This window comes from Oncorhynchus gorbuscha, linkage group LG10 (assembly GCF_021184085.1).
Source record: "Oncorhynchus gorbuscha isolate QuinsamMale2020 ecotype Even-year linkage group LG10, OgorEven_v1.0, whole genome shotgun sequence".
Taxonomy (NCBI): Eukaryota; Metazoa; Chordata; class Actinopteri; order Salmoniformes; family Salmonidae; genus Oncorhynchus; species Oncorhynchus gorbuscha.
In genome coordinates, this window is record NC_060182.1 from 92,896,192 (window position 1) to 92,923,162 (window position 26,971).

The 26,971-nt window shown below is 46.1% G+C and overlaps 1 protein-coding gene across 7 annotated transcripts in view; it reads left to right on the plus strand.

Annotated features, from left to right (window-relative positions):
• The window catches only part of LOC124046758 (transcriptional-regulating factor 1-like), a 22,940-nt gene extending 12,773 nt beyond the window's left edge, over positions 1-10,167 (plus strand). For 4 of the 7 annotated variants that reach the window (XM_046367491.1, XM_046367492.1, XM_046367493.1 and 1 more), the window contains exons 10-11: positions 7,404-7,702; positions 8,065-10,167. In XM_046367491.1, coding sequence (XP_046223447.1) covers positions 7,404-7,702; positions 8,065-8,134 — 369 coding nt within the window. In that variant the 3' untranslated portion in view covers positions 8,135-10,167. The remainder of the gene's footprint in view (positions 1-7,403; positions 7,703-8,064) is intronic. The other 3 variants (XM_046367497.1, XM_046367498.1, XM_046367496.1) reach the window with 3 other exon arrangements.
• Positions 10,168-26,971: the final 16,804 nt, after the last annotated feature.

Consider the following 26,971-nt stretch of genomic DNA (forward strand, 5'->3'; position numbering starts at 1 on the left):
CTGCCTGAGGTAAATATAAGGACCCCGGTCGGGCTGGCCAGCACACTGCCTGGGTAAATGTAAGGACCAGCACACTGCCTGAGGTAAATGTAAGGACCCCGGTCGGGCTGGCCAGCACACTGCCTGAGGTAAATGTAAGGACCCCGGTCGGGCTGGCCAGCACACTGCCTGAGGTAAATATAAGGACCCCGGTCGGGCTGGCCAGCACACTGCCTGAGGTAAATATAAGGACCCCAGTCGGGCTGGCCATGCCTGAGGTAAATATAAGGACCCCGGTCGGGCTGGCCAGCACACTGCCTGAGGTAAATATAAAGACCCCGGTCGGGCTGGCCAGCACACTGCCTGAGGTAAATATAAGGACCCCGGTCGGGCTGGCCAGCACATTGCCTGAGGTAAATATAAGGACCCTGGTCGGGCTGGCCAGCACACTGCCTGAGGTAAATATAAGGACCCCGGTCGGGCTGGCCAGCACATTGCCTGAGGTAAATGTAAGGACCCCGGTCGGGCTGGCCAGCACACTGCCTGAGGTAAATGTAAGGACCCCGGTCGGGCTGGCCAGCACACTGCCTGAGGTAAATGTAAGGACCCCGGTCGGGCTGGCCAGCACACTGCCTGAGGTAAATGTAAGGACCCCGGTCGGGCTGCCTGAGGTAAATGTAAGGACCAGCACACTGGCCAGCACACTGCCTGAGGTAAATATAAGGACCCCGGTCGGGCTGGCTAGCACACTGCCTGAGGTAAATGTAAGGACCCCGGTCGGGCTGGCCAGCACACTGCCTGAGGTAAATATAAGGACCCCGGTCGGGCTGGCCAGCACACTGCCTGCCAGTAAATGTAACCCCGGTCGGGCTGGCCAGCACACTGCCTGAGGTAAATGTAAGGACCCCAGGCTCGCCTGAGGTAAATGTAAGGACCCCGGTCGGGCTGTCCAGCACACTGCCTGAGGTAAATATAAGGACCCCGGTCGGGCTGGCCAGCACACTGCCTGAGGTAAATATAAGGACCCCGGTCGGGCTGGCCAGCACACTGCCTGAGGTAAAAAAAAAAACTTATGGAATATGTTAGCATGTGTAAAGAAATGTTCACATACAATCAGCCTTGTTGAATGCTGCATCACTTTCTGTTTTCCAGTGAAGGTGTTCAGTCGTTAGTCTATCCAGGGCTTTCACATAGTCACGAAGTAAAGGAAGCCATTTTAGATTGCTGGGAACCATACTGTGTCTCTGCTCTTTGATAAGGGGGCATAATGGTTAGGGAGGGACTTGAGGAGGTGCCCCACCAATAAGGAGCTCTCAATATACAGATCAGCTGACCTCTCTGGGCCAATGACTGTATATCTGAATGGACAGAGCCATTGATCACATGACACCAGTCATTCCTTTGTGAAGATTCAAAAGCACATTTGAAGCCAAGGAAGTTTGAGCTTCTCGAGGAAATAATGTTGCAGGCTAGCTCAGTGCTGCCCCCTCTGATTGAGTATCTCAAGTTGAAGGCCAACCAGGGTACTGCAGGCTGCCAATAGCTACTAAATTATCATTATCACTTGTTCTGCGTGATTTAAACATAATCAGGGCATATATCTAGTGTGTTAGAACCAATTATTGTCTCCATTATTGTCTTCTAAACATGTATTTATTCACATGAAGATTGACAGGGGCGCAACTTTCACTGGGGACTGGGGACTGGGGACAGGGTGGGGACGGGGTGGGGAATATGAACCCCCCCCCCCCCACACACACACTCTGTTTGGTCAGACACATTCATTTTGTCCAGTTTTATAATTGCGCTGTGATACAAAACGCAGCTTTACTGTGTGCTTTAAGACAATGTGTAGGCTGGTTTCGGGTAGGCTGGTTTCCGGTTTCAGCCAGCTGGATTTAGGACTGTACTGGACACCACAGAGCATGGGGACAGGTTGTGCGAAGGCAAAGCTTCTGAAGGGCATATAGGACCAGCACAGGAGAGATGCACAGAGGCAGTTGTGGTCTGTGTTGCGCTTTTTCTCAGAGTTGTAAAAGCAAGCAGAGCAGAAACTGGCTACTCTTTAGTTGAACGATCTAGCTGGCAAGGTAACTGCTGTTTGACACAATTGTTTTTATTTAAGCCCAGTGCTGAGCTAGAAGTGTAACTGACATATTATGTTAGCTAATGTTTCATCCCCTTTCCACTGAAGTGAATGAACTGTTAGCAGCTAGATAGCTAGCTAGTAGCTACCACAGCCAGTTCAGCTCTCGCTGGCCTCTAGCTATCTGTCAGGTAGCAGTATCTAACAGCTATTGTGTGTACAGAAATGTTTTGTTTTGTCCTGTTTCAACAGGTTTTGGCCTGTTTCAACATTTGATGATGTACCATTGTACCATGAGCTAGATAAATCAAATCAAATGTTATTTGTCACATACACATGGTTAGCAGATGTTAATGCGAGTGTAGCGAAATGCTTGTGCTTCTAGCTCCGACAATGCAGTAATAACCAACAAGTAATCTAGCTAACAATTCCAAAACTACTACCTTATAGACACAAGTGTAAGGGGATAAAGAATATGTACATAAGATATATGAATGAGTGATGGTACAGAGCGGCATAGGCAAGATACAGTAGATGGTATTGAGTGCAGTATATACATATGAGATGAGTATGTAAACAAAGTGGCATAGTTAAAGTGGCTAGTGATACATGTATTACATAAAGATGCAGTAGATGATATAGAGTACAGTATATACATATACATATGAGATGAATAATGTAGGGTATGTAACATTATATTAGGTAGCATTGTTAAAAAGTGGCTAGTGATATATTTTACATAATTTCCCATCAATTCCCATTATTAAAGTGGCTGGAGTTGAGTCAGTGTGTTGGCAGCAGCCACTCAATGTTAGTGGTGGCTGTTTAACAGTCTGATGTCCTTGAGATAGAAGCTGTTTTTCAGTCTCTCGGTCCCAGCTTTGATGCACCTGTACTGACCTCGCCTTCTGGATGATAGCGGGGTGAACAGGCAGTGGCTCGGGTGGTTGTTGTCCTTGATGATCTTTATGGCCTTCCTGTGACATTGGGTGGTGTAGGTGTCCTGGAGGGCAGGTAGTTTGCCCCCGGTGATGCGTTGTGCAGACCTCACTACCCTCTGGAGAGCCTTACGGTTGAGGGTGGAGCACTTGCCATACCAGGCGGTGATACAGCCCGCCAGGATGCTCTCGATTGAGCATCTGTAGAAGTTTGTGAGTGCTTTAGGTGACAAGCCAAATTTCTTCAGCCTCCTGAGGTTGAAGAGGCGCTGCTGCGCCTTCTTCATGATGCTATCTGTGTGGGTGGACCAATTCAGTTTGTCTGTGATGTGTACGCCGAGGAACTTAAAACTTACTACCCTCTCCACTACTGTTCCATCGATGTGGATAGGGGGGTGTTCCCTCTGCTTTTCCTGAAGTCCACAATCATCTCCTTAGTTTTGTTGACGTTGAGTGTGATGTTATTTTCCTGACACCACACTCCGAGGGCCCTCACCTCCTCCCTGTAGGCCGTCTCGTCGTTGTTGGTAATCAAGCCTACCACTGTTGTGTCGTCCGCAAACTTGATGATTGAGTTTGAGGCGTGCGTGGCCACGCAGTCGTGGGTGAACAGCGAGTACAGGAGAGAGCTCAGAACGCACCCTTGTGGGGCCCCAGTGTTGAGGATCAGCGGGGTGGAAATGTTGTTGCCTACCCTCACCACCTAGTAGCTACCACAGCAAGTTCAACTCTAGCTAGCCTCTAGCTATCTGTCAGGTAGCCGTACCTTAATGCTGTTGTGTGTATGGAAATATTTTGTAGCCTTTGTTTTGTCCCATTTCAACAGAAGTACATTTGATGATGTACCATAGTACCATTATCTAGAGCTATCCAAACGTTGGCTAATGTTAGCTAGCTAGCTCACTAACTTTAGCTATTATTTTTTACCTCAATAACACTAGACTTGAATCAAACGATGAAAACAGTGGCCAAACGATTGAAGACCAATATATTTGGACATTTCTTCAGCTTAATGTTAGCTTTTATTAGTCAGTATAGCAATGTAATGTTATTGATCTGTCAGTTTCCCTAGCTAATTCTCTAGTTTTCACACTGACACGATATTAACAGCTCTACAGGCTTCACTGTCATGGTGCACAGTCAACACACAACACTGTGCTCATTATGTCTCTTAGCAGGATCAGATGACAGGTGACAGGTGTCCCAGCAGGGTCAGACAGCCAGGGAAGACCAGTCTACGTAGCTCAGGTGCATTTTGCAGTATATTATAACAACCAGTGAATGGATTCAAAGTTCCATCTTGAGTTGATGGGTGGGCTACAGTCTGGGATCTGGGAATAATGGTCATTTCAATTATTCAACCATTGATTCTATTCTTGGCTAATATAATGTATAAATGTACACCAAGGTGTTTCTTTGTCATGCCTCATCTGAGCAGGATCTGATGGTGACAGGGGTCTCATCAGGGCCAGGCAACCAGGGACCTTCCATAGATACAACCCTTTATTCTCCCTGTGCAGTAAACACTGGCCAAGCAAGAAGCTTCAACGTTGTGAACTATTGTAAGGCCGTCTGACAAACCTCTAAAACTGTATCAACGGTTGATAGAGGCTTTTCCCAATATGTAAAACAAAAATGTGAGAAAAAACTTGGGAGATGCTAGAGGAGATACCTATTTAGGCAATCTCTACCTGCTGGGTTGCTCATTCCTGGCCCCGGGGGTCTGTTGTACTGCTGGGTTGCTCAGTCCTGGCCCTGGGGGTCTGTTGTACTGCTGGTTGCTCAGTCCTGGCCCTGGGGGTCTGTTGTACTGCTGGGTTGCTCAGTCCTGGCCCTGGGGGTCTGTTGTACTGCTGGGTTGCTCAGTCATGGCCCTGGGGGTCTGTTGTACTGCTGGTTGTCACTCTGGCCCTGGGGGTCTGTTGTACTGCTGGTTGTCACTCTGGCCCTGGGGGTCTGTTGTACTTCTGGGTTGCTCAGTCCTGGCCCTGGGGGTCTGTTGTACTGCTGGTTGTCACTCTGGCCCTGGGGGTCTGGTGTACTGCTGGTTGTCACTCTGGCCCTGGGGGTCTGTTGTACTGCTGGGTTCCTCAGTCCTGGCCCTGGGGGTCTGTTGTACTGCTGGGTTCCTCAGTCCTGGCCCTGGGCGTCTGTTGTACTGCTGGGTTCCTCAGTCCTGGCCCTGGGGGTCTGTTGTACTGCTGGGTTGCTCAGTCCTGGCCCTGGGGGTCTGTTGTACTGCTGGTTGCTCAGTCCTGGCCCTGGGGGTCTGTTGTACTGCTGGGTTGCTCAGTCATGGCCCTGAGGGTCTGTTGTACTGCTGGGTTGCCCAGTCCTGGCCCTGGGCGTCTGTTGTACTGCTGGTTGTTACTCTGGCCCTGGGGGTCTGTTGTACTGCTGGTTGTTACTCTGGCCCTGGGGGTCTGTTGTACTGCTGGGTTGCTCAGTCCTGGCCCTGGGGGTCTGTTGTACTGCTGGTTGTTACTCTGGCCCTGGGGGTCTGTTGTACTGCTGGTTGTTACTCTGGCCCTGGGGGTCTGTTGTACTGCTGGGTTGCTCAGTCCTGGCCCTGGGGGTCTGTTGTACTGCTGGTTGTTACTCTGGCCCTGGGCGTCTGTTGTACTGCTGGTTGTTACTCTGGCCCTGGGGGTCTGTTGTACTGCTGGTTGTTACTCTGGCCCTGGGGGTCTGTTGTACTGCTGGGTTGCTCAGTCCTGGCCCTGGGGGTCTGTTGTACTGCTGGTTGTCACGCTGGCCTTTCCCTAAGACACCTATAACCAATAAGGAATGTTTCCCTAAGATCCTAAAGCTGAGTGGGGTGTGTTGGGTTGGGGCGCTGCAGGGCCGTGGACCCCTAGCCACTAGGTACTATTAGGCCTATGATATGAATTACATGGAGGATGTACTGCTTCTGTGTGTTCATGTGTAGGAGGTGTATATCTGTTTTTGTTCAAACTATTGTTTTTCAAACATTTCCCTTTAGACATAATTTTTTTTTTTAAGATGGGAAGTTGTTGGGGAGAGAGTTATTGACTAGACTGGTGGGGGTCAGGCGTGCAGGCGGCTCGGGCTGAAATTCCACATTGAGGATGTCTTAAAGACACTCAAAAAAAGCAAAGTCATTTGTAATTTGTAATTCATTTGTAAGAGTTGTTCATTTGTTAGGCTATTGGTTAAAGGTGTAACACAATATTGATGAGTGAATGATCATTGATCTAGTTCAGTCTTATCAATCACTTACCTAGCCTGATGACTGCTAGAAGGGTCATGGGTCATTTTAGATTGTGTAGAAATACAGAAAATTAGCTTTAGATGCCCCCCCCCCCCCAAAATGAGAGTACCCTCAGACCCCCCCCCCCCACACACTTCTAATACCAAAGGTGCGCCTCTGTAGATAGACCACGGAAATTGTCATTTTCCCCTCACTATAATGGGGGGGGGTCTTGTTTTCTACAAACAATGACAACAGTACCGTGGTCGGCCTTGAACTTTGTGGCTTCACTGAGAGGGGGCAGTCGTTCTCCCCTGCTCTGGGCCCACAGCCAATCACATCGTCTCCCTCGTCAGCGGGGACAACAGTGATGGGCAGGTGAGTGTCTCTGTGGAGAGAAACAGAGACAGAGAGAGTGCAATATTTACTGTTCAGTTCTGATTAAAAAAACGACGTTGTTTTGTGTCTTCTCACTTTTGTTTATCGTCTATTTCACTTCCTTAGGCAATGTCATGTTTTGTCTTATATTGTCTTGTCATTTTGCTTTTCCTTCTGTTCGTTTTCCCCCTGCTGGTCTTTTTAGGTTCGTTCCCCTTTTTCTCTCTCCCTCTCTCTCTCTCTTCTCTCTATCGTTCCGTTCCTGCTCCCAGCTGTTCCTATTCCCCTAATCAATCATTTAGTCTTCCCACACCTGTTCCCTATCTTTTCCCCTGATTAGAGTCCCTATTTCTCCCCTTGTTTTCCGTTTCTGTCCTGTCGGATCCTTGTATATTGTTCACCGTGCTGTGTCTTTGTATCGCCCTGTCGTGTCGTGTTTCCCTCAGATGCTGCGTGGTGAGCAGGTGTCTGAGTCTGCTACGGTCAAGTGCCTTCCCGAGGCAACCTGCAGTTTATTATCGAGTCTCCAGTCAGTTCTCGTGATTACGAGTGGAATTGTTTTTTATGCTTTATTTACCGCTCCGATTTGTCTAGGAGTATTGCTATTTCCTTTAACTGGATTAAAGACTCTGTTTTCGCCAAGTCGCTTTTGGGTCCTCATTCACCTGCATAACAGGCAATGTAAACACTTTTCCCATGCCAGTAAAGCTCATTTGAGTTGAATTGAAAGAGAGAGCCAGAAGCCAGACAAGGTATGGAGAGAACCTACCAGACTAGCTGTCAGTACCATTGTAACCTGTTCTCTCTGTAGGTCTATCCATCTCAGCCCACCATGAATGGTAAGATGGGGCTCCACACCATTTCGACACAGAATGCCTGCCAACCGATCCACAGTGGCTCCTCCTGTCCCCGGCTCCAGGTTGGTTCTGCTTGCTGTAGCCCAGCCCTGGGAGAGGTAGAGAGGCCCAGCAAGGCTCACTTTTATGGGCCGGTCTGTCTGAGGATGTCCCCCTCTCTATTCAGCTCCAGTCCCAGACCGAGCAACTCTGCCCCCAGCGCCAAGCTCCACACACAGCCTACCCCTCCATACCCCTGTAGGGCGTGTGCCAAGTAAGAGTGATACCTTCTGTCTATCTATCCGGCAACTTCTCTACTGTATAGTCTGTCTGTCTGTCTGTCTGTCTGTCTGTCTGTCTGTCTGTCTGTCTGTCTGTCTGTCTGTCTGTCTGTCTGTCTGTCTGTCTGTCTGTCTGTCTGTCTGTCTGTCTGTCTGTCTGTCTGTCTGTCTGTCTGCCTGCCTGCCTGCCTGCCTGCCTGCCTGCCTGCCTGCCTGCCTGCCTGCCTGCCTGCCTGCCTGCCTGCCTGCCTGCCTGCCTGCCTGCCTGCCTGCCTGCCTGCCTGCCTGCCTGCCTGCCTGCCTGCCTGCCTGCGTCTGTCTGTACTACGTTCTCATCTCTCCTCCTCTCCTTCAGGGTGTTCTCTAAAGTGAAGAGTCGTAATGCTCACATGAAGACACATCGCCATGAAGACACATCACCATGAAGACACATCACCATGAAGACACATCAGGAGGAGCTGCACTGAACCTAAACCCTTAACGCTAGACCAGCACTGACCCTAAACCAGCACTGACCCTAAACCCTACACCCTAGACCGGCACTGACCCCAAACCCTTAACGCTAGACCAGCACTGACCCTAAACCCTTAACCCTAGACCAGCATTGACCCTAAACCAGCACTGACCCTAAACCCTACACCCTAGACCGGCACTGACCCTAAACCCTACACCCTAGACCGGCACTCACCCTAAACCCTAGACCGGCACTGACCCTAAACCCCAAATCCTACACCAGCACTGACCCTAAACCCTAAAACCTAGACCAGCACTGACCCTAAACCCTAAACCCTAAATCAGCACTGACCCTAAACCCTAGACCAGCACTGACCCTAAACCCTAAACCCTAAACCAGCACTGACCCCTATACCCTAAACCAGCACTGACCCTAAACCGTAAACCCTAGACCAGCACTGACCCTAAACCCTAAACCCTGAACCAGCACTGACCCCTATACCCTAAACCCTAAACCAGCACTGACCCCTATACCCTAAACCCTAAACCAGCACTGACCCCTATACCCTAAACCAGCACTGACCCTAAACCCTAAACCCTAGACCAGCACTGACCCCTAAACCCTAAACCAGCACTGGCCCCTATACCCTAAACCCTGAATCAGCACTGACCCTAAACCCTAGACCAGCACTGACCCCTATACCCTAAACCCTAAACCAGCACTGACGCCTATACCCTAGACCAGCACTGACCCCTATACCCTAAACCCTAAACCCTACACCAGCACTGACCCTAAACCCTAAACCCTAGACCAGCACTGACCCTAAACCATCAGGACAAGCCCTCTACTGCCATCTACTGTCCAACTCATCACCTAGATCCCCATACAGGGTCGGATACCTTTTGAACGACTGGGGCCAAAGTACTGGTTTCCCAAAACCATCTTAAGACTATAAGTTCACTGCTAGAACCTTCGTAGGAGCATTGTTACATCTCCAAAACCCATCGTTAATAACGTCGCACTTAACGAAAACGCTCGTAATCTAAACGGAACATCGTCATTATGTTTTGTTGCCCTTCCCTTAGCCACTTCATATGCACTCTCTCCGGAATAGGAAAAAGATTATTTTCGTATTTTCTCCAGTTAAGTTCAATTATATTCCTATTACTAAAATATCATACGATATAAAAAATAAAGCACACCTTGTCTGTGAAATGAACAAGCCCTTACGGCCTATAGAATGGCTCATAGCCAGGTAACATGCAGTAGGCCAACTCATACCGTTTTTCTGAAATACATTTTCTTCATAATGTTTCTTTTGAGCTGCCTAAATTAAATAATGGATTGATTGTGATGTTGTGGGCTATATTAATTTGATTTATTTCGATTTTTTTTATTTAATTTAAATTTAGATGTTCCAAAGGTCACCATCAGTGGCTTGTATGTGTGGAGGCCTGGAGCTAAACGTGTTTATGTCAATTAACGGTTAATTAACAGTGAGGCCCGGCAGACTTTTGCATGACAATAACCGGCTGACAAAATGTCATGACCGCAACAGCTCTAGGAAAGATGCATCGTTAAAAACATTTGTAAGCCTTAAGTTCCATTATTGCTATTGGGAATCCGTACCCAGGTCAATGTGAGCCTGTCGTTTCCTATCAGTTTATATGGGATTATATGTGTTTTATATATGAGGCACAGCAGAGTTGAGGATTATATGGCTGCGTTTACACAGGCAGCCCAGTTCTGATCCCCCCCCCCCCAATTATTGCCATGAGAGCTGATCTGATTGGTCAAAATACCAATTAGTGGAATAAGATCAGGCTCATTAATGTTCCATGTGGTATTGTCCATTATCATCCCTAGCGTCGGTTCTAAGTAACAATGCCAACATTTGTTGTATGACATGAAAATAGAGCTCTTGAAGGAAAAGGAAAGGTGGGAGACCTAGTCAGTTGTACAACTGTATGCATTATGCATTCAACTGAAATGTGTCTTCCGCATTCAACCCTCTCTGAATCAGAGAGGTGCGGGGGGGGGGGGGGGGGGCTGCCTTAATCAACATCCACGTCTTCAATCCATGCACGCCAGTGGTGGGTTTGGTGTAACAACAAAAAAAGAAGAATGTGTATGCCTCATTCCTACTGTACAATATGGTGGTGGATCTTTGATGTTAAAAGGCTTTTTTGTTTCCACTGATCCTGAGGCCCTTGATAAGGTCAACGGCATCATGAACTTTAACAAGTACCAGTACCATTTTTTTTTCTCCAAAATCCAGATGCCTTTTGCCAGGAGGCTGAAACTTGGTCACACGTCGATCTTCCAGCAGGACAATAAACCCCAAGCACAAAACATTCACAAAGAAATGGTTCATTGACAACAAAATCATAATTTTGCAATGGCCACTTCAGTCTCCCGACTTGAAAACCTGTGTTTTGAAATGAAGAGGGTGATCCCATAAGATGAAGCATATCCAGGATCTGAATAGATTCTGTATGTAGGAACGGACTATGATCTCTGCCAATGTGCTCTCCAATCTTATAAAACGTTTGAGAAAATGGTATCTAGTGGCCAAAATCTAAATTGTGTCTGGGCTGGAAAAATACATTATGGCCTTTCTCCTGCATCTCAAAGATGAAGGTACAAAATACATTATGGCCTTTCTCCTGCATCTCAAAGATGAAGGTACAAAATACATTATGGCCTTTCTCCTGCATCTCAAAGATGAAGGTACAAAATACATTATGGCCTTTCTCCTGCATCTCAAAGATGAAGGTACAAAATACATTATGGCCTTTCTCCTGCATCTCAAAGATGAAGGTACAAAATACATTATGGCCTTTCTCCTGCATCTCAAAGATGAAGGTACAAAATACATTATGGCCTTTCTCCTGCATCTCAAAGATGAAGGTACAAAATACATTATGGCCTTTCTCCTGCATCTCAAAGATGAAGGTACAAAATACATTATGGCCTTTCTCCTGCATCTCAAAGATGAAGGTACAAAATACATTATGGCCTTTCTCCTGCATCTCAAAGATGAAGGTACAAAATACATTTAAAAAACGCATGTTTCTTCTATGCATTATCGTTTACCAGATCTAATGTGTTATATTCTCCTACATTCATTTCACATTTCCACACACTTCAAAGTGTTTCCTTTCAAATGGTACCAGGAATATGCATATTCTTGCTTCAGGGCCTGAGCTACAGGCAGTTAGATTTGGGTATTTCATTTTTTTTAAAGGGTCCGATCCTTAAGAGGATAAAACATTTTAGAATAAGGCTCAGTGCTGTTATCCTCACAAGATATTGACAACAGGGCTAACAATCATTTTTACCCCTATCTTTTTGAGAAAAAAAGTATTGTTTTGTTAAACAAAATCTATTTCTCTGAGCAATTGTATCAGTATAAATAATTTTTCCAATTGTTTTGGGCATACTATATAGCTCAGTATTTGTATTATTTATTTTAATTTTAATTAAAAACATTTTGCTCATCTTTATCAAGGGTATCATTACATTTTGACCTGACTGTATATTTACTGTGGATTCAAAGACAGAGAGAGACAGATAGAGACCGATACAGACAGAAACAGAGACAGAAACAGAGAGAGATAGAGAGAGACAGACAGAAACAGAGACAGAGACAGATAGAGACCGATACAGACAGACAGAAACAGATAGAGACCGATACAGACAGAAACAGAGACAGAGACAGATAGAGACCGATACAGACAGACAGAAACAGATAGAGACCGATACAGACAGAAACAGAAACAGAGACAGAGAGAGACCGATACAGACAGACAGAAACAGATAGAGACCGATACAGACAGAAACAGAAACAGAGACAGAGAGAGATAGAGAGAGACAGACAGAAACAGAGACAGAGACAGATACAAAGACAGACATAGACAGATATAGAGACAGACAGATATAGAAAGAGACCGATACAGAGACAGAAACAGACAGATACAGATAGAGACAAAAACAGAGAGACAGACAGAGACAGAAACAGAGATAGCAACAGAGAGAGACAGACAGATATAGAAAGAGACCGATACAGAAACAGACAGATACAGATAGAGAGACAGAGACAGAAACAGAGATAGCAACAGAGAGGGACAGAGAGAGACATACAGACAGAGAGAGGGACAGGGAGGGACAGAGAGGGACAGAGAGAGACAGACAGAGACAGACAGATACAGAGAGGGACAGAGAGAGGCAGACAGACACAGAGAGGGACAGAGAGACAGAAAGAGAGAGAGAGAGAGAAAAAGAGACAGTAAGAGAGAGAGAGAGAGAGAGAGAGAGAGAGAGAGTCAGAGAGAGAGAGAGAGAGAGAGACAGAGAGAGAGAGAGAGAGACAGAGAGAGAGACAGAGAGAGACAGAGAGAGAGAGACAGAGAGAGACAGAGAGAGAGAGAGAGAGAGAGAGAGAGAGAGAGAGAGAGACTGCAAGAGAGAGAGACAGAGAGGCAGAGAGACAGAGAGACAGAGAGAGACAGAGAGAGAGAGAGAAAAAAAAACTGGTCTCTGTTCTGATGTTTACTGGTCTCTGTTCTGATGTTTACTGGTCTTTGTACCGGCCTGTTACGGTTATGGTACTGTGGTAGTCTAGATGTACCGGTCTGTTATGGTTAGGGTACTGTGGTAGTCTAGATGTACCGGTCTGTTATGGTTATGGTACTGTGGTAGTCTAGATGTACCGGTCTGTTACAGCCAGTTATGGTACTGTGGGAGTCTAGATGTACCGGTCTGTTATGGTTATGGTACTGTGGTAGTCTAGATGTACCGGTCTGTTATGGTTATGGTACTGTGGTAGTCTAGATGTACCGGTCTGTTACATCCAGTTATGGTACTGTGGTAGTCTAGATGTACCGGTCTGTTACAGTTATGGTACTGTGGTAGTCTAGATGTACCGGTCTGTTATGGTTATGGTACTGTGGTAGTCTAGATGTACCGGCCTGTTACGGTTATGGTACTGTGGTAGTCTAGTTATGGTACCGGTCTGTTACAGCCAGTTATGGTACTGTGTGGTTATGGTACTGTGGTAGTCTAGATGATGTTACCGGTCTGTTAGTCTAGATGTACCGGTTATGGTACTGTGGTAGTCTAGATGTACCGGTCTGTTACTGTACTGTGGTAGTCTAGATGTACCAGTGTTATTATGGTACTGTGGTAGTCTAGATTATGGTACTGTGGTAGTCTAGATGTCTGTTACAGGTTATGGTACTGTGGTAGTCTAGATGTACCGGTCTGTTATGGTTATGGTACTGTGGTAGTCTAGATGTACCGGTCTGTTATGGTTATGGTACTGTGGTAGTCTAGATGTACCGGTCTGTTATGGTTATGGTACTGTTAGATGTACCGGTTATGGTACTGTGGTAGTCTAGATGTACCGGCCTGTTACGGTTATGGTACTGTGGTAGTCTAGATGTACCGGTCTGTTACTTATGGTACTGTGGTAGTCTAGATGTACCGGTCTGTTACAGCCAGCCAGTATGGTAGTTATGGTACTTATGGTACTGGTAGTCTAGATGTACCGGTCTGTTACGGTTATGGTACTGTGGTAGTCTAGATGTACCGGTCTGTTACGGTTATGGTACTGTGGTAGTCTAGATGTACCGGTCTGTTACGGTTATGGTACTGGTTATGGTACTGTACTGTGGTAGTCTAGATGTACCGGTCTGTTACTGTGGTAGTCTAGATGTACCGGCCTGTTACGGTTATGGTACTGTGGTAGTGATGTACTGATGTCTGTTATGGTTATGGTACTGTGGTAGTCTAGATGTACCGGCCTGTTACAGCCAGTTATGGTACTGTGGTAGTCTAGATGTACCGGCCTGTTACGGTTATGGTACTGTGGTAGTCTAGATGTACCAGCCTGTTACGGTTATGGTACTGTGGTAGTCTAGATGTACCGGTCTGTTACAGCCAGTTATGGTACTGTGGTAGTCTAGATGTACCGGTCTGTTATGGTTATGGTACTGTGGTAGTCTAGATGTACCGGTCTGTTATGGTTATGGTACTGTGGTAGTCTAGATGTACCGGTCTGTTATGGTTATGGTACTGTGGTAGTCTAGATGTACCGGTCTGTTACAGCCAGTTATGGTACTGTGGTAGTCTAGATGTACCGGCCTGTTATTATGGTACTGTGGTAGTCTAGATGTACCAGCCTGTTACGGTTATGGTACTGTGGTAGTCTAGATGTACCGGTCTGTTACAGCCAGTTATGGTACTGTGGTAGTCTAGATGTACCGGTCTGTTATGGTTATGGTACTGTGGTAGTCTAGATGTACCGGCCTGTTACGGTTATGTTACTGTGGTAGTCTAGATGTACCGGTCTGTTATGGTTATGGTACTGTGGTAGTCTAGATGTACCGGTCTGTTACGGTTATGGTACTGTGGTAGTCTAGATGTACCGGTCTGTTACGGTTATGGTACTTTGGTAGTCTAGATGTACCGGTCTGTTACGGTTATGGTACTATGGTAGTCTAGATGTACCGGTCTGTTACAGCCAGTTATGGTACTGTGGTAGTCTAGATGTACTGGTCTGTTATGGTTATGGTACTGTGGTAGTCTAGATGTACTGGTCTGTTACGGTTATGGTAATGTGGTAGTCTAGATGTACCGGTCTGTTACGGTTATGGTACTGTGGTAGTCTAGATGTACCGGTCTGTTATGGTTATGGTACTGTGGTAGTCTAGATGTACCGGTCTGTTACAGCCAGTTATGGTACTGTGGTAGTCTAGATGTACCGGCCTGTTACGGTTATGGTACTGTGGTAGTCTAGATGTACCAGCCTGTTACGTTATGGTACTGTTATCTAGGTTATGGTACTGTGGTAGTCTAGATGTACCGGTCTGTTATGGTTATGGTACTGTGGTAGTCTAGATGTACCGGTCTGTTACAGCCAGTTATGGTACTGTGGTAGTCTAGATGTACCGGCCTGTTACGGTTATGGTACTGTGGTAGTCTAGATGTACCGGTCTGTTATGGTTATGGTACTGTGGTAGTCTAGATGTACCGGTCTGTTATGGTTATGGTACTGTGGTAGTCTAGATGTACCGGTCTGTTACAGCCAGTTATGGTACTGTGGTAGTCTAGATGTACCGGTCTGTTACGGTTATGGTACTGTGGTAGTCTAGATGTACCGGTCTGTTATGGTTATGGTACTGTGGTAGTCTAGACGTACCGGCCTGTTGCGGTTATGGTACTGTGGTAGTCTATATGTACCGGTCTGTTACGGTTATGGTACTGTGGTAGTCTAGATGTACCGGTCTGTTATGGTTATGGTACTGTGGTAGTCTAGATGTACCGGCCTGTTACGGTTATGGTACTGTGGTAGTCTAGATGTACCGGTCTGTTATGGTTATGGTACTGTGGTAGACTAGATGTACCGGCCTGTTATGGTTATGGTACTGTGGTAGTCTAGATGTACCGGCCTGTTACAGCCAGTTATGGTACTGTGGTAGTCTAGATGTACCGGCCTGTTACGGTTATGGTACTGTGGTAGTCTAGATGTACCAGCCTGTTACGGTTATGGTACTGTGGTAGTCTAGATGTACCGGTCTGTTACAGCCAGTTATGGTACTGTGGTAGTCTAGATGTACCGGTCTGTTATGGTTATGGTACTGTGGTAGTCTAGAAGTACCGGTCTGTTATGGTTATGGTACTGTGGTAGTCTAGATGTACCGGTCTGTTATGGTTATGGTACTGTGGTAGTCTAGATGTACCGGTCTGTTACAGCCAGTTATGGTACTGTGGTAGTCTAGATGTACCGGCCTGTTACGGTTATGGTACTGTGGTAGTCTAGATGTACCAGCCTGTTACGGTTATGGTACTGTGGTAGTCTAGATGTACCGGTCTGTTACAGCCAGTTATGGTACTGTGGTAGTCTAGATGTACCGGTCTGTTATGGTTATGGTACTGTGGTAGTCTAGAAGTACCGGCCTGTTACGGTTATGTTACTGTGGTAGTCTAGATGTACCGGTCTGTTATGGTTATGGTACTGTGGTAGTCTAGATGTACCGGTCTGTTACGGTTATGGTACTGTGGTAGTCTAGATGTACCGGTCTGTTACGGTTATGGTACTGTGGTAGTCTAGATGTACCGGTCTGTTACGGTTATGGTACTATGGTAGTCTAGATGTACCGGTCTGTTACAGCCAGTTATGGTACTGTGGTAGTCTAGATGTACCGGCCTGTTACGGTTATGGTACTATGGTAGTCTAGATGTACCGGTCTGTTACAGCCAGTTATGGTACTGTGGTAGTCTAGATGTACTGGTCTGTTATGGTTATGGTACTGTGGTAGTCTAGATGTACTGGTCTGTTACGGTTATGGTAATGTGGTAGTCTAGATGTACCGGTCTGTTACGGTTATGGTACTGTGGTAGTCTAGATGTACCGGTCTGTTATGGTTATGGTACTGTGGTAGTCTAGATGTACCAGCCTGTTACGGTTATGGTACTGTGGTAGTCTAGATGTACCGGTCTGTTACAGCCAGTTATGGTACTGTGGTAGTCTAGATGTACCGGTCTGTTATGGTTATGGTACTGTGGTAGTCTAGAAGTACCGGCCTGTTACGGTTATGTTACTGTGGTAGTCTAGATGTACCGGTCTGTTATGGTTATGGTACTGTGGTAGTCTAGATGTACCGGTCTGTTACGGTTATGGTACTATGGTAGTCTAGATGTACCGGTCTGTTACAGCCAGTTATGGTACTTTGGTAGTCTAGATGTACCGGCCTGTTACGGTTATGGTACTATGGTAGTCTAGATGTACCGGTCTGTTACAGCCAGTTATGGTACTGTGGTAGTCTAGATGTACTGGTCTGTTATGGTTATGGTACTGTGGTAGTCTAGATGTACTGGTCTGTTACGGTTATGGTAATGTGGTAGTCTAGATGTACCGGTCTGTTACGGTTATGGTACTGTGGTAGTCTAGATGTACCGGTCTGTTACGGTTATGGTACTATGGTAGTCTAGATGTACCGGTCTGTTACAGCCAGTTATGGTACTGTGGTAGTCTAGATGTACCGGCCTGTTACGGTTATGGTACTATGGTAGTCTAGATGTACCGGTCTGTTACAGCCAGTTATGGTACTGTGGTAGTCTAGATGTACTGGTCTGTTATGGTTATGGTACTGTGGTAGTCTAGATGTACTGGTCTGTTACGGTTATGGTAATGTGGTAGTCTAGATGTACCGGTCTGTTACGGTTATGGTACTGTGGTAGTCTAGATGTACCGGTCTGTTATGGTTATGGTACTGTGGTAGTCTAGATGTACCAGCCTGTTACGGTTATGGTACTGTGGTAGTCTAGATGTACCGGTCTGTTACAGCCAGTTATGGTACTGTGGTAGTCTAGATGTACCGGTCTGTTATGGTTATGGTACTGTGGTAGTCTAGAAGTACCGGCCTGTTACGGTTATGTTACTGTGGTAGTCTAGATGTACCGGTCTGTTATGGTTATGGTACTGTGGTAGTCTAGATGTACCGGTCTGTTACGGTTATGGTACTGTGGTAGTCTAGATGTACCGGTCTGTTACGGTTATGGTACTGTGGTAGTCTAGATGTACCGGTCTGTTACGGTTATGGTACTGTGGTAGTCTAGATGTACCGGTCTGTTACGGTTATGGTACTGTGGTAGTCTAGATGTACCGGTCTGTTACGGTTATGGTACTGTGGTAGTCTAGATGTACCGGCCTGTTACGGTTATGGTACTGTGGTAGTCTAGATGTACCGGTCTGTCCATTCAACCCCTCCCATCTATCTCTCAACACCATCCAGTCCCTTCAGCTCCATTCAACCCCTCCCATCTATCTCTCAACACCATCCAGTCCCTTCAGCTCCATTCAACCCCTCCCATCTATCTCTCAACACCATCCAGTCCCTTCAGCTCCATTCAACCCCTCCCATCTATCTCTCAACACCATCCAGTCCCTTCAGCTCCATTCAACCCCTCCCATCTATCTCTCAACACCATCCAGTCCCTTCAGCTCCATTCAACCCCTCCCATCTATCTCTCAACACCATCCAGTCCCTTCAGCTCCATTCAACCCCTCCCATCTATCTCTCAACACCATCCAGTCCCTTCAGCTCCATTCAACCCCTCCCATCTATCTCTCAACTCCATCCATTGGTTATCTTGTTATTAGTCCCACCCTTCAGCTCCATTCAACCCCTCCCATCTATCTCTCAACTCCATCCATTGGTTATCTTGTTATTAGTCCCACCCTTCAGCTCCATTCAACCCCTCCCATCTATCTCTTAACATCCATATAGGATTTCTATTTGCCATTTATTTTTCAACTGTGATGCTTCACAAGATCGGAACCTTTCTATTCTCAAGAGTTTCTACAGATTTTGCACATTGAATAAAATGTTTATATTATAGATTGACTATGACTTTCAACGCATCTAGTAGTGCTATATGCAGAGTTAGCTCCAGTTAAATGTTGCAATTCTTCAGCCATTCCTGGACCTGTGACCAAACAAGCTACATATGGACAGTACCAAAATAAACAATCTAATTCACAGCGAAATCTGCAGCACTGGGAATGTCTGAATACTTATGTAAATGTCATATTTCAGTGTTATTTTTTTAGAAAGATGCTTTGTCATTGTGTGTAGATTGAGGATAAAAACAATGTAATCCATTTTAGAATAAGACTGTAACCTAACAACATGTGGAAAAAGTCAAGGGGTCTGAATACATATACTGAACAAAAATATAAACGCAACATGAAGTGTTGGTCCCGTGTTTCATGAGCTGAATTTTTTTTTAAAGATCCCAGAAATGTTCTATACACACAAAAAGCTTATTTCTCTCAAATTTGTTTTTATACCTGATAGCGAACATTTCTCCTTTGCCAAGATAATCCATCCACCTGACAGGTGTGGCATATCAAGAAGCTTATTAAACAACATGATCATTACACAGGTGCACCTTGTGCTGCGGACAATAAAAGGCAACTCTAAAATGTGCAGTTTTGTCCCACAACACAATGCCACAGATGTGTCAAGATTTGAGGGAGAGTGCAATTAGCATGCTGACTGCAGGAATGTCAACCAGAGCTGCAGGAATGTCAACCAGAGCTCTCTGCAAGAGAATGTAATGTTTATGTATGTACCATAAGTCGCCTCCAATGTTGATTTACTGAATTTGGCCATCCGGCCTCACAACCACAGACAACGTGTAAACAGGACCTCCACATCTGACTTCTTCACCACAGCCTTTTACTGTGGAAAAACTCATTCTGATTGGCTGGGCCCACCCATTGGCTGGGCCCACCCATGGCTGTGCCCCTGCCCCGTATGTGAAATCCATAGATTATGACACATTGAATTAATTCCAATTAAATTATTTCCTTAATTGAACTGTAACTCAGTAAAACCGTTAATTGTTGCGTTTATAATTTTTATTTAGTATCAGATCAGAGCTACAGTTGAAGTCGGAAGTTTACATACACCTTAGCCGAATACATTTAAACTCAGTTTTTCACAATTCCTGACATTTATTCCTAGTAAAAAGTCCCTGTTTAAAGTCAGTTAGGATCACCACTTTATTTTAAGAATGTGAAGTGTCAGAATAATAGTATAGAGAATGATTCATTTCAGCTTTTATTTCTTTCATCACATTCTCAGTGGGTCAGAAGTTTACATAAATTCAATTAGTATTTGGTAGCATTGCCTTTAAATAGTTTAACTTGGGTCAAACATTTACATTTACATTACATTTAAGTCATTTAGCAGACGCTCTTATCCAGAGCGACTTACAAATTGGTGCATTCACCTTATGACATCCAGTGGAACAGTCACTTTACAATAGTGCATCTAAATCTTAAAGGGGGGGGTGAGAAGGATTACTTATCCTATCCTAGGTATTCCTTAAAGAGGTGGGGTTTCAGGTGTCTCCGGAAGGTGGTGATTGACTCCGCTGTCCTGGCGTCATGAGGGAGTTTGTTCCACCATTGGGGGGCCAGAGCAGCGAACAGTTTTGACTGGGCTGAGCGGGAACTGTACTTCCTCAGTGGTAGGGAGGCGAGCAGGCCAGAGGTGGATGAACGCAGTGCCCTTGTTTGGGTGTAGGGCCTGATCAGAGCCTGGAGGTACTGAGGTGCCGTTCCCCTCACAGCTCCGTAGGCAAGCACCATGGTCTTGTAGCGGATGCGAGCTTCAACTGGAAGCCAGTGGAGAGAGCGGAGGAGCGGGGTGACGTGAGCGAACTTGGGAAGGTTGAACACGAGACGGGCTGCGGCGTTCTGGATGAGTTGTAGGGGTTTAATGGCACAGGCAGGGAGCCCAGCCAACAGCGAGTTGCAGTAATCTAGACGGGAGATGACAAGTGCCTGGATTAGGACCTGCGCCGCTTCCTGTGTGAGGCAGGGTCGTACTCTGCGGATGTTGTAGAGCATGAACCTACAGGAACGGGCCACCGCCTTGATGTTAGTTGAGAACGACAGGGTGTTGTCCAGGATCACGCCAAGGTTCTTAGCGCTCTGGGAGGAGGACACAATGGAGTTGTCAACCGTGATGGCGAGATCATGGAACGGGCAGTCCTTCCCCGGGAGGAAGAGCAGCTCCGTCTTGCCGAGGTTCAGCTTGAGGTGGTGATCCGTCATCCACACTGATATGTCTGCCAGACATGCAGAGATGCGATTCGCCACCTGGTCATCAGAAGGGGGAAAGGAGAAGATTAATTGTGTGTCGTCTGCATAGCAATGATAGGAGAGACCATGTGAGGTTATGACAGAGCCAAGTGACTTGGTGTATAGCGAGAATAGGAGAGGGCCTAGAACAGAGCCCTGGGGGACACCAGTGGTGAGAGCGCGTGGTGAGGAGACAGATTCTCGCCACGCCACCTGGTAGGAGCGACCTGTCAGGTAGGACACAATCCAAGCGTGGGCCGCGCCGGAGATGCCCAACTCGGAGAGGGTGGAGAGGAGGATCTGATGGTTCACAGTATCGAAGGCAGCCGATAGGTCTAGAAGGATGAGAGCAGAGGAGAGAGAGTTAGCTTTAGCGGTGCGGAGCGCCTCCGTGATACAGAGAAGAGCAGTCTCAGTTGAATGACTAGTCTTGAAACCTGACTGATTTGGATCAAGAAGGTCATTCTGAGAGAAATAGCGGGAGAGCTGGCCAAGGACGGCACGTTCAAGAGTTTTGGAGAGAAAAGAAAGAAGGGATACTGGTCTGTAGTTGTTGACATCGGAGGGATCGAGTGTAGGTTTTTTCAGAAGGGGTGCAACTCTCGCTCTCTTGAAGACGGAAGGGACGTAGCCAGCGGTCAGGGATGAGTTGATGAGCGAGGTGAGGTAAGGGAGAAGGTCTCCGGAAATGGTCTGGAGAAGAGAGGAGGGGATAGGGTCAAGCGGGCAGGTTGTTGGGCGGCCGGCCGTCACAAGACGCGAGATTTCATCTGGAGAGAGAGGGGAGAAAGAGGTCAGAGCACAGGGTAGGGCAGTGTGAGCAGAACCAGCGGTGTCGTTTGACTTAGCAAACGAGGATCGGATGTCGTCGACCTTCTTTTCAAAATGGTTGACAAAGTCATCTGCAGAGAGGGAGGAGGGGGGGGTGAGGGGGAGGAGGTTTCAGGAGGGAGGAGAAGGTGGCAAAGAGCTTCCTAGGGTTAGAGGCAGAAGCTTGGAATTTAGAGTGGTAGAAGGTGGCTTTAGCAGCAGAGACAGAAGAGGAAAATGTAGAGAGGATAGAGCGAAAGGATGCCAGGTCCGCAGGGAGGCGAGTTTTCCTCCATTTCCGCTCGGCTGCCCGGAGCCCTGTTCTGTGAGCTCGCAATGAGTCGTCGAGCCACGGAGCGGGAGGGGAGGACCGAGCCGGCCTGGAGGATAGGGGGCATAGAGAGTCAAAGGATGCAGAAAGGGAGGAGAGGAGGGTTGAGGAGGCAGAATCAGGAGATTGGAGAAGGTTTGAGCAGAGGGAAGAGATGATAGGATGGAAGAGGAGAGAGTAGCGGGGGAGAGGGAGCGAAGGTTGGGACGGCGCGATACCATCCGAGTAGGGGCAGTGTGGGAAGTGTTGGATGAGAGCGAGAGGGAAAAGGATACAAGGTAGTGGTCGGAGACTTGGAGGGGAGTTGCAATGAGGTTAGTGGAAGAACAGCATCTAGTAAAGATGAGGTCGAGCGTATTGCCTGCCTTGTGAGTAGGGGGGGAAGGTGAGAGGGTGAGGTCAAAAGAGGAGAGGAGTGGAAAGAAGGAGGCAGAGAGGAATGAGTCAAGGGTAGACGTGGGGAGGTTAAAGTCGCCCAGAACTGTGAGAGGTGAGCCGTCCTCAGGAAAGGAGCTTATCAAGGCATCAAGCTCATTGATGAACTCTCCGATGGAACCTGGAAGGCGATAAATGATAAGGATGTTAAGCTTGAAAGGGCTGGTAACTGTGACAGCATGGAATTCAAAGGAGGCGATAGACAGATGGGTAAGGGGAGAAAGAGAGAATGACCACTTGGGAGAGATGAGGATCCCGGTGCCACCACCCCGCTGACCAGAAGCTCTCGGGGTGTGCGAGAACACGTGGGCGGACGAAGAGAGAGCAGTAGGAGTGGCAGTGTTATCTGTGGTGATCCATGTTTCCGTCAGTGCCAAGAAGTCGAGGGACTGGAGGGAGGCATAGGCTGAGATGAACTCTGCCTTGTTGGCCGCAGATCGGCAGTTCCAGAGGCTACCGGAGACCTGGAACTCCACGTGGGTCGTGCGCGCTGGTACCACCAGATTAGGGTGGCCGCGGCCACGCGGTGTGGAGCGTTTGTATGGTCTGTGCAGAGAGGAGAGAACAGGGATAGACAGACACATAGTTGACAGGCTACAGAAGAGGCTACGCTAATGCAAAGGAGATTGGAATGACAAGTGGACTACACGTATCGAATGTTCAGAAAGTTAAGCTTAAGTAGCAAGAATCTTATTGACTAAAATGATTAAAATGATACAGTACTGCTGAAGTAGGCTAGCTGGCAGTGGCTGCGTTGTTGACTTTGTAGGCTAGCTGGCAGTGGCTGCGTTGTTGACACTACACTAATCAAGTCGTTCCGTTGAGTGTAATAGTTTCTACAGTGCTGCTATTCGGGGGCTAGCTGGCTAGCTAGCAGTGTTGATTATGTTACGTTGCGTTAAAAGAACGACAATAGCTGTCTAGCTAACCTAGAAAATTGCTCTAGACTACACAATTATCTTTGATACAAAGACGGCTATGTAGCTAGCTATGTAGCTAGCTACGATCAAACAAATCAAACCGTTGTACTGTAATGAAATGAAATTAAAATGTGATACTACCTGTGGAGCGAAGCAGAATGCGACCGGGTTGTTGAGTTCTAATCTAGGGTTGCCTTCTACAAGCTTCCCACAATAAGTTGGGAAAATTTTCGCCCATTCCTGCTGACAGAGCTGGTGTAACTGAGTCAGGTTTGTAGGCCTCCTTGCTTGCACACGCTTTTTCAGTTCTGCCCACACATTTTATATAGGATAGAGGTCAGGGCTTTGTGACGACCACTACAATACCTTGACTTTGTTGTCCTTAAGCCATTTTGCCACAATTTTGTAAGTATGCTTGGGGTTATTGTCCATTTGGAAGACCAATTTGCGACCAAGCTTTAACTTCCTGACTGATGTTTTGAGATGTTGCTTCAATATATCCACATAATTTTCATTCCTCATGAAGCAATCTATTTTGTGAAGTGCACCAGTCCCTCCTGCAGCAAAGCACCCCCACTACATTATGCTGCCACCCCCATGCTTCATGGTTGGGATGGTGTTCTTCGGCTTGCAAGCCTCCCCCTTTTCCTCCAAACATAACAATGGTCATTATGGCCAAACAGTTATATATTTTTTTCTTCAGGCCAGAGGACATTTCTCCAAAAAGTATGATATCCACTAACGCAGAGATCATCCGTTCACTTACTCTGCGTCTCATAAAGACACAGCGGTTCGAACCAAAAATCTCAAATCTGGACTCATCTGACAGAAGGACAGATTTCCCCCGGTCTAATGTCCATTGCTTGTGTTTCTTGGCCCAAGTAAGTCTCTTCTTCTTATTGGTGTCCTTTAGTAGTGGTTTCTTTGCAGAAATTCCACCATGAAGGCCTGATTCACACAGTCTCCTCTGAACAATTGATGTTGAAATGTGTCTGTTACTTGAACTCTGTGAAGCATTTATTTGGGCTGCAATTTCTGAGTTGCAGGTAACTCTAATGAATATATCCTCTGCAGCAGAGGTAACTCTGGGTCTTCCTTTCCTGTGGCGGTCGTTATGAGAGCCAGTTACATCATAGCATAGATGGTTTTTGCGACTGCACTTGAATGATAGACTATCATTTCTCTTTGCTTATTTGAGCTGCTCTTGCCATAATGTGGACTTGGTCTTTTACCAAACAGGGCTATCTTCTGTATACCACCCCTACCTTATCACAACACAACTGATTAAGAATGAAATACATTTCACAAATTAACTTTTAACAAGGCACACCTGTTCATTGAAATGTATTCCAGGTGACTACCTCATGAAGCTGGTTGAGATAATGCCAAGAGTGTGCAAAGCTGTCATCAGGGCAAAGGATGGCTACTTTATAGAATCTAAAATATATTTGGATTTGTTTAACACTTTTTTGGTTACTACATGATTTCATATGTGCTATTTCATAGTTTTTATTCTACAATGTAGACAATAGTACAAATAAACCCTGGAATGACGAGCTGTGTCCCAACATTTGACTGGTACTGCATATATGCTTTCTCTGAGCAGTCTTGTTGGTACAAAATCTTTCAATATCTTCAAAAACACCTTGTTAATGTAATGCTTCAATATTCACAGAATGTTTCCCTTCCCTGGCAAATAATGTAGACTGGCGAATAATGTAGACTGGCGATTACGAATAATGTAGACTGGCGAATACGAATAATGTAGACTGGCGAATAATGTAGACTGGCGAATACGAATAATGTAGACTGGCGAATACGAATAATGTAGACTGGCGAATAATGGAGACTGGCGAATAATGTAGGCTGGCGAATAATGTATACTGGCGAATAATGTAGACTGGCAAATAATGTATACTGGCAAATAATGGAGACTGGCGAATAATGTATCTTGGCGAATAATGTAGACTGGCGAATAATGTATCTTGAAGAATAATGGAGACTGGCAAATAATGTAGAATGGCGAATAATGTAGACTGGCGAATAATGGAGCCAGGCAAATAATGTAGACTGGTGAATAATGTAGACTGGCGAATAATGTAGACTGGTGAATAATGTAGACTGGCGAATACGAATAATGTAGACTGGCAAATACGAATAATGTAGACTGGCGAATAATGTAGACTGGCGAATAATGTAGACTGGCGAATAATGTAGACTGGCGATTACGAATAATGTAGACTGGCGAATACGAATAATGTAGACTGGCGAATACGAATAATGTAGACTGTCGAATAATGTAGACTGGCGAATACGAATAATGTAGACTGGCGAATAATGGAGACTGGCGAATAATGTAGACTGGCGAATAATGTAGACTGGCGAATAATGTAGACTGGTGAATAATGTAGACTGGTGAATAATGTAGACTGGCAAATATGAATAATGTAGACTGGTGAATAATGTAGACTGGCGAATAATGTAGACTGGCGAATAATGTAGACTGGTGAATAATGTAGACTGGTGAATAATGTAGACTGGCGAATAATGTATACTGGCGAATAATGTAGACTGGCGAATAATGTAGACTGGCGAATAATGGAGACTGGCGAATAATGTAGACTGGTGAATAATGTAGACTGGTGAATAATGTAGACTGGTGAATAATGTAGACTGGCAAATATGAATAATGTAGACTGGTGAATAATGTAGACTGGCGAATAATGTAGACTGGCGAATAATGTAGACTGGTGAATAATGTAGACTGGTGAATAATGTAGACTGGCGAATAATGTATACTGGTGAATAATGTAGACTGGCGAATAATGTAGACTGGCGAATAATGTAGACTGGCGAATAATGTAGACTGGCGAATAATGGAGACTGGCGAATAATGTAGACTGGTGAATAATGTAGACTGGTGAATAATGTAGACTGGTGAATAATGTAGACTGGTGAATAATGTAGACTGGCGAATAATGTATACTGGCGAATAATGTAGACTGGAAAATAATGTAGACTGGCGAATGCACAAATGACCTGGTCACACACATGAAGGATAAGAGCGTCTGCTAAATGACTTAAATGTAAATGTAAATGTAAGAACAATCTCTGAATGGAGAGCAACAATTTTAGTGGCAATACAATGTCACTGTATGCACAGTTCCACAAGGGTGATTTCAGATCTATAGCAGGGGACCTGAAACCTTTTTCACATGACTGACAATTTACAATTGATCCTACAATTTCTAAAGATATGTGTGCCAGTTATGATTTTCATAGAAGCATTGTAGGCCATCTCAACTGTGCCCAGAAAATGTCTAACTGTCCAAAAACCGAATAGGGAAATTCCACCCCACGGAGCTCCACTATGTCTACCTGTACTGACACCCCACGGAGCTCCACTATGTCTACCTGTAGGGACACCCCACGGAGCTCCACTATGTCTACCTGTACTGACACCCCACGGAGCTCCACTATGTCTACCTGTACTGACACCCCACGGAGCTCCACTATGTCTACCTGTACTGACACCCCACGGAGCTCCACTATGTCTACCTGTAGGGACACCCCACGGAGCTCCACTATGTCTACCTGTACTGACACCCCACGGAGCTCCACTATGTCTACCTGTACTGACACCCCACGGAGCTC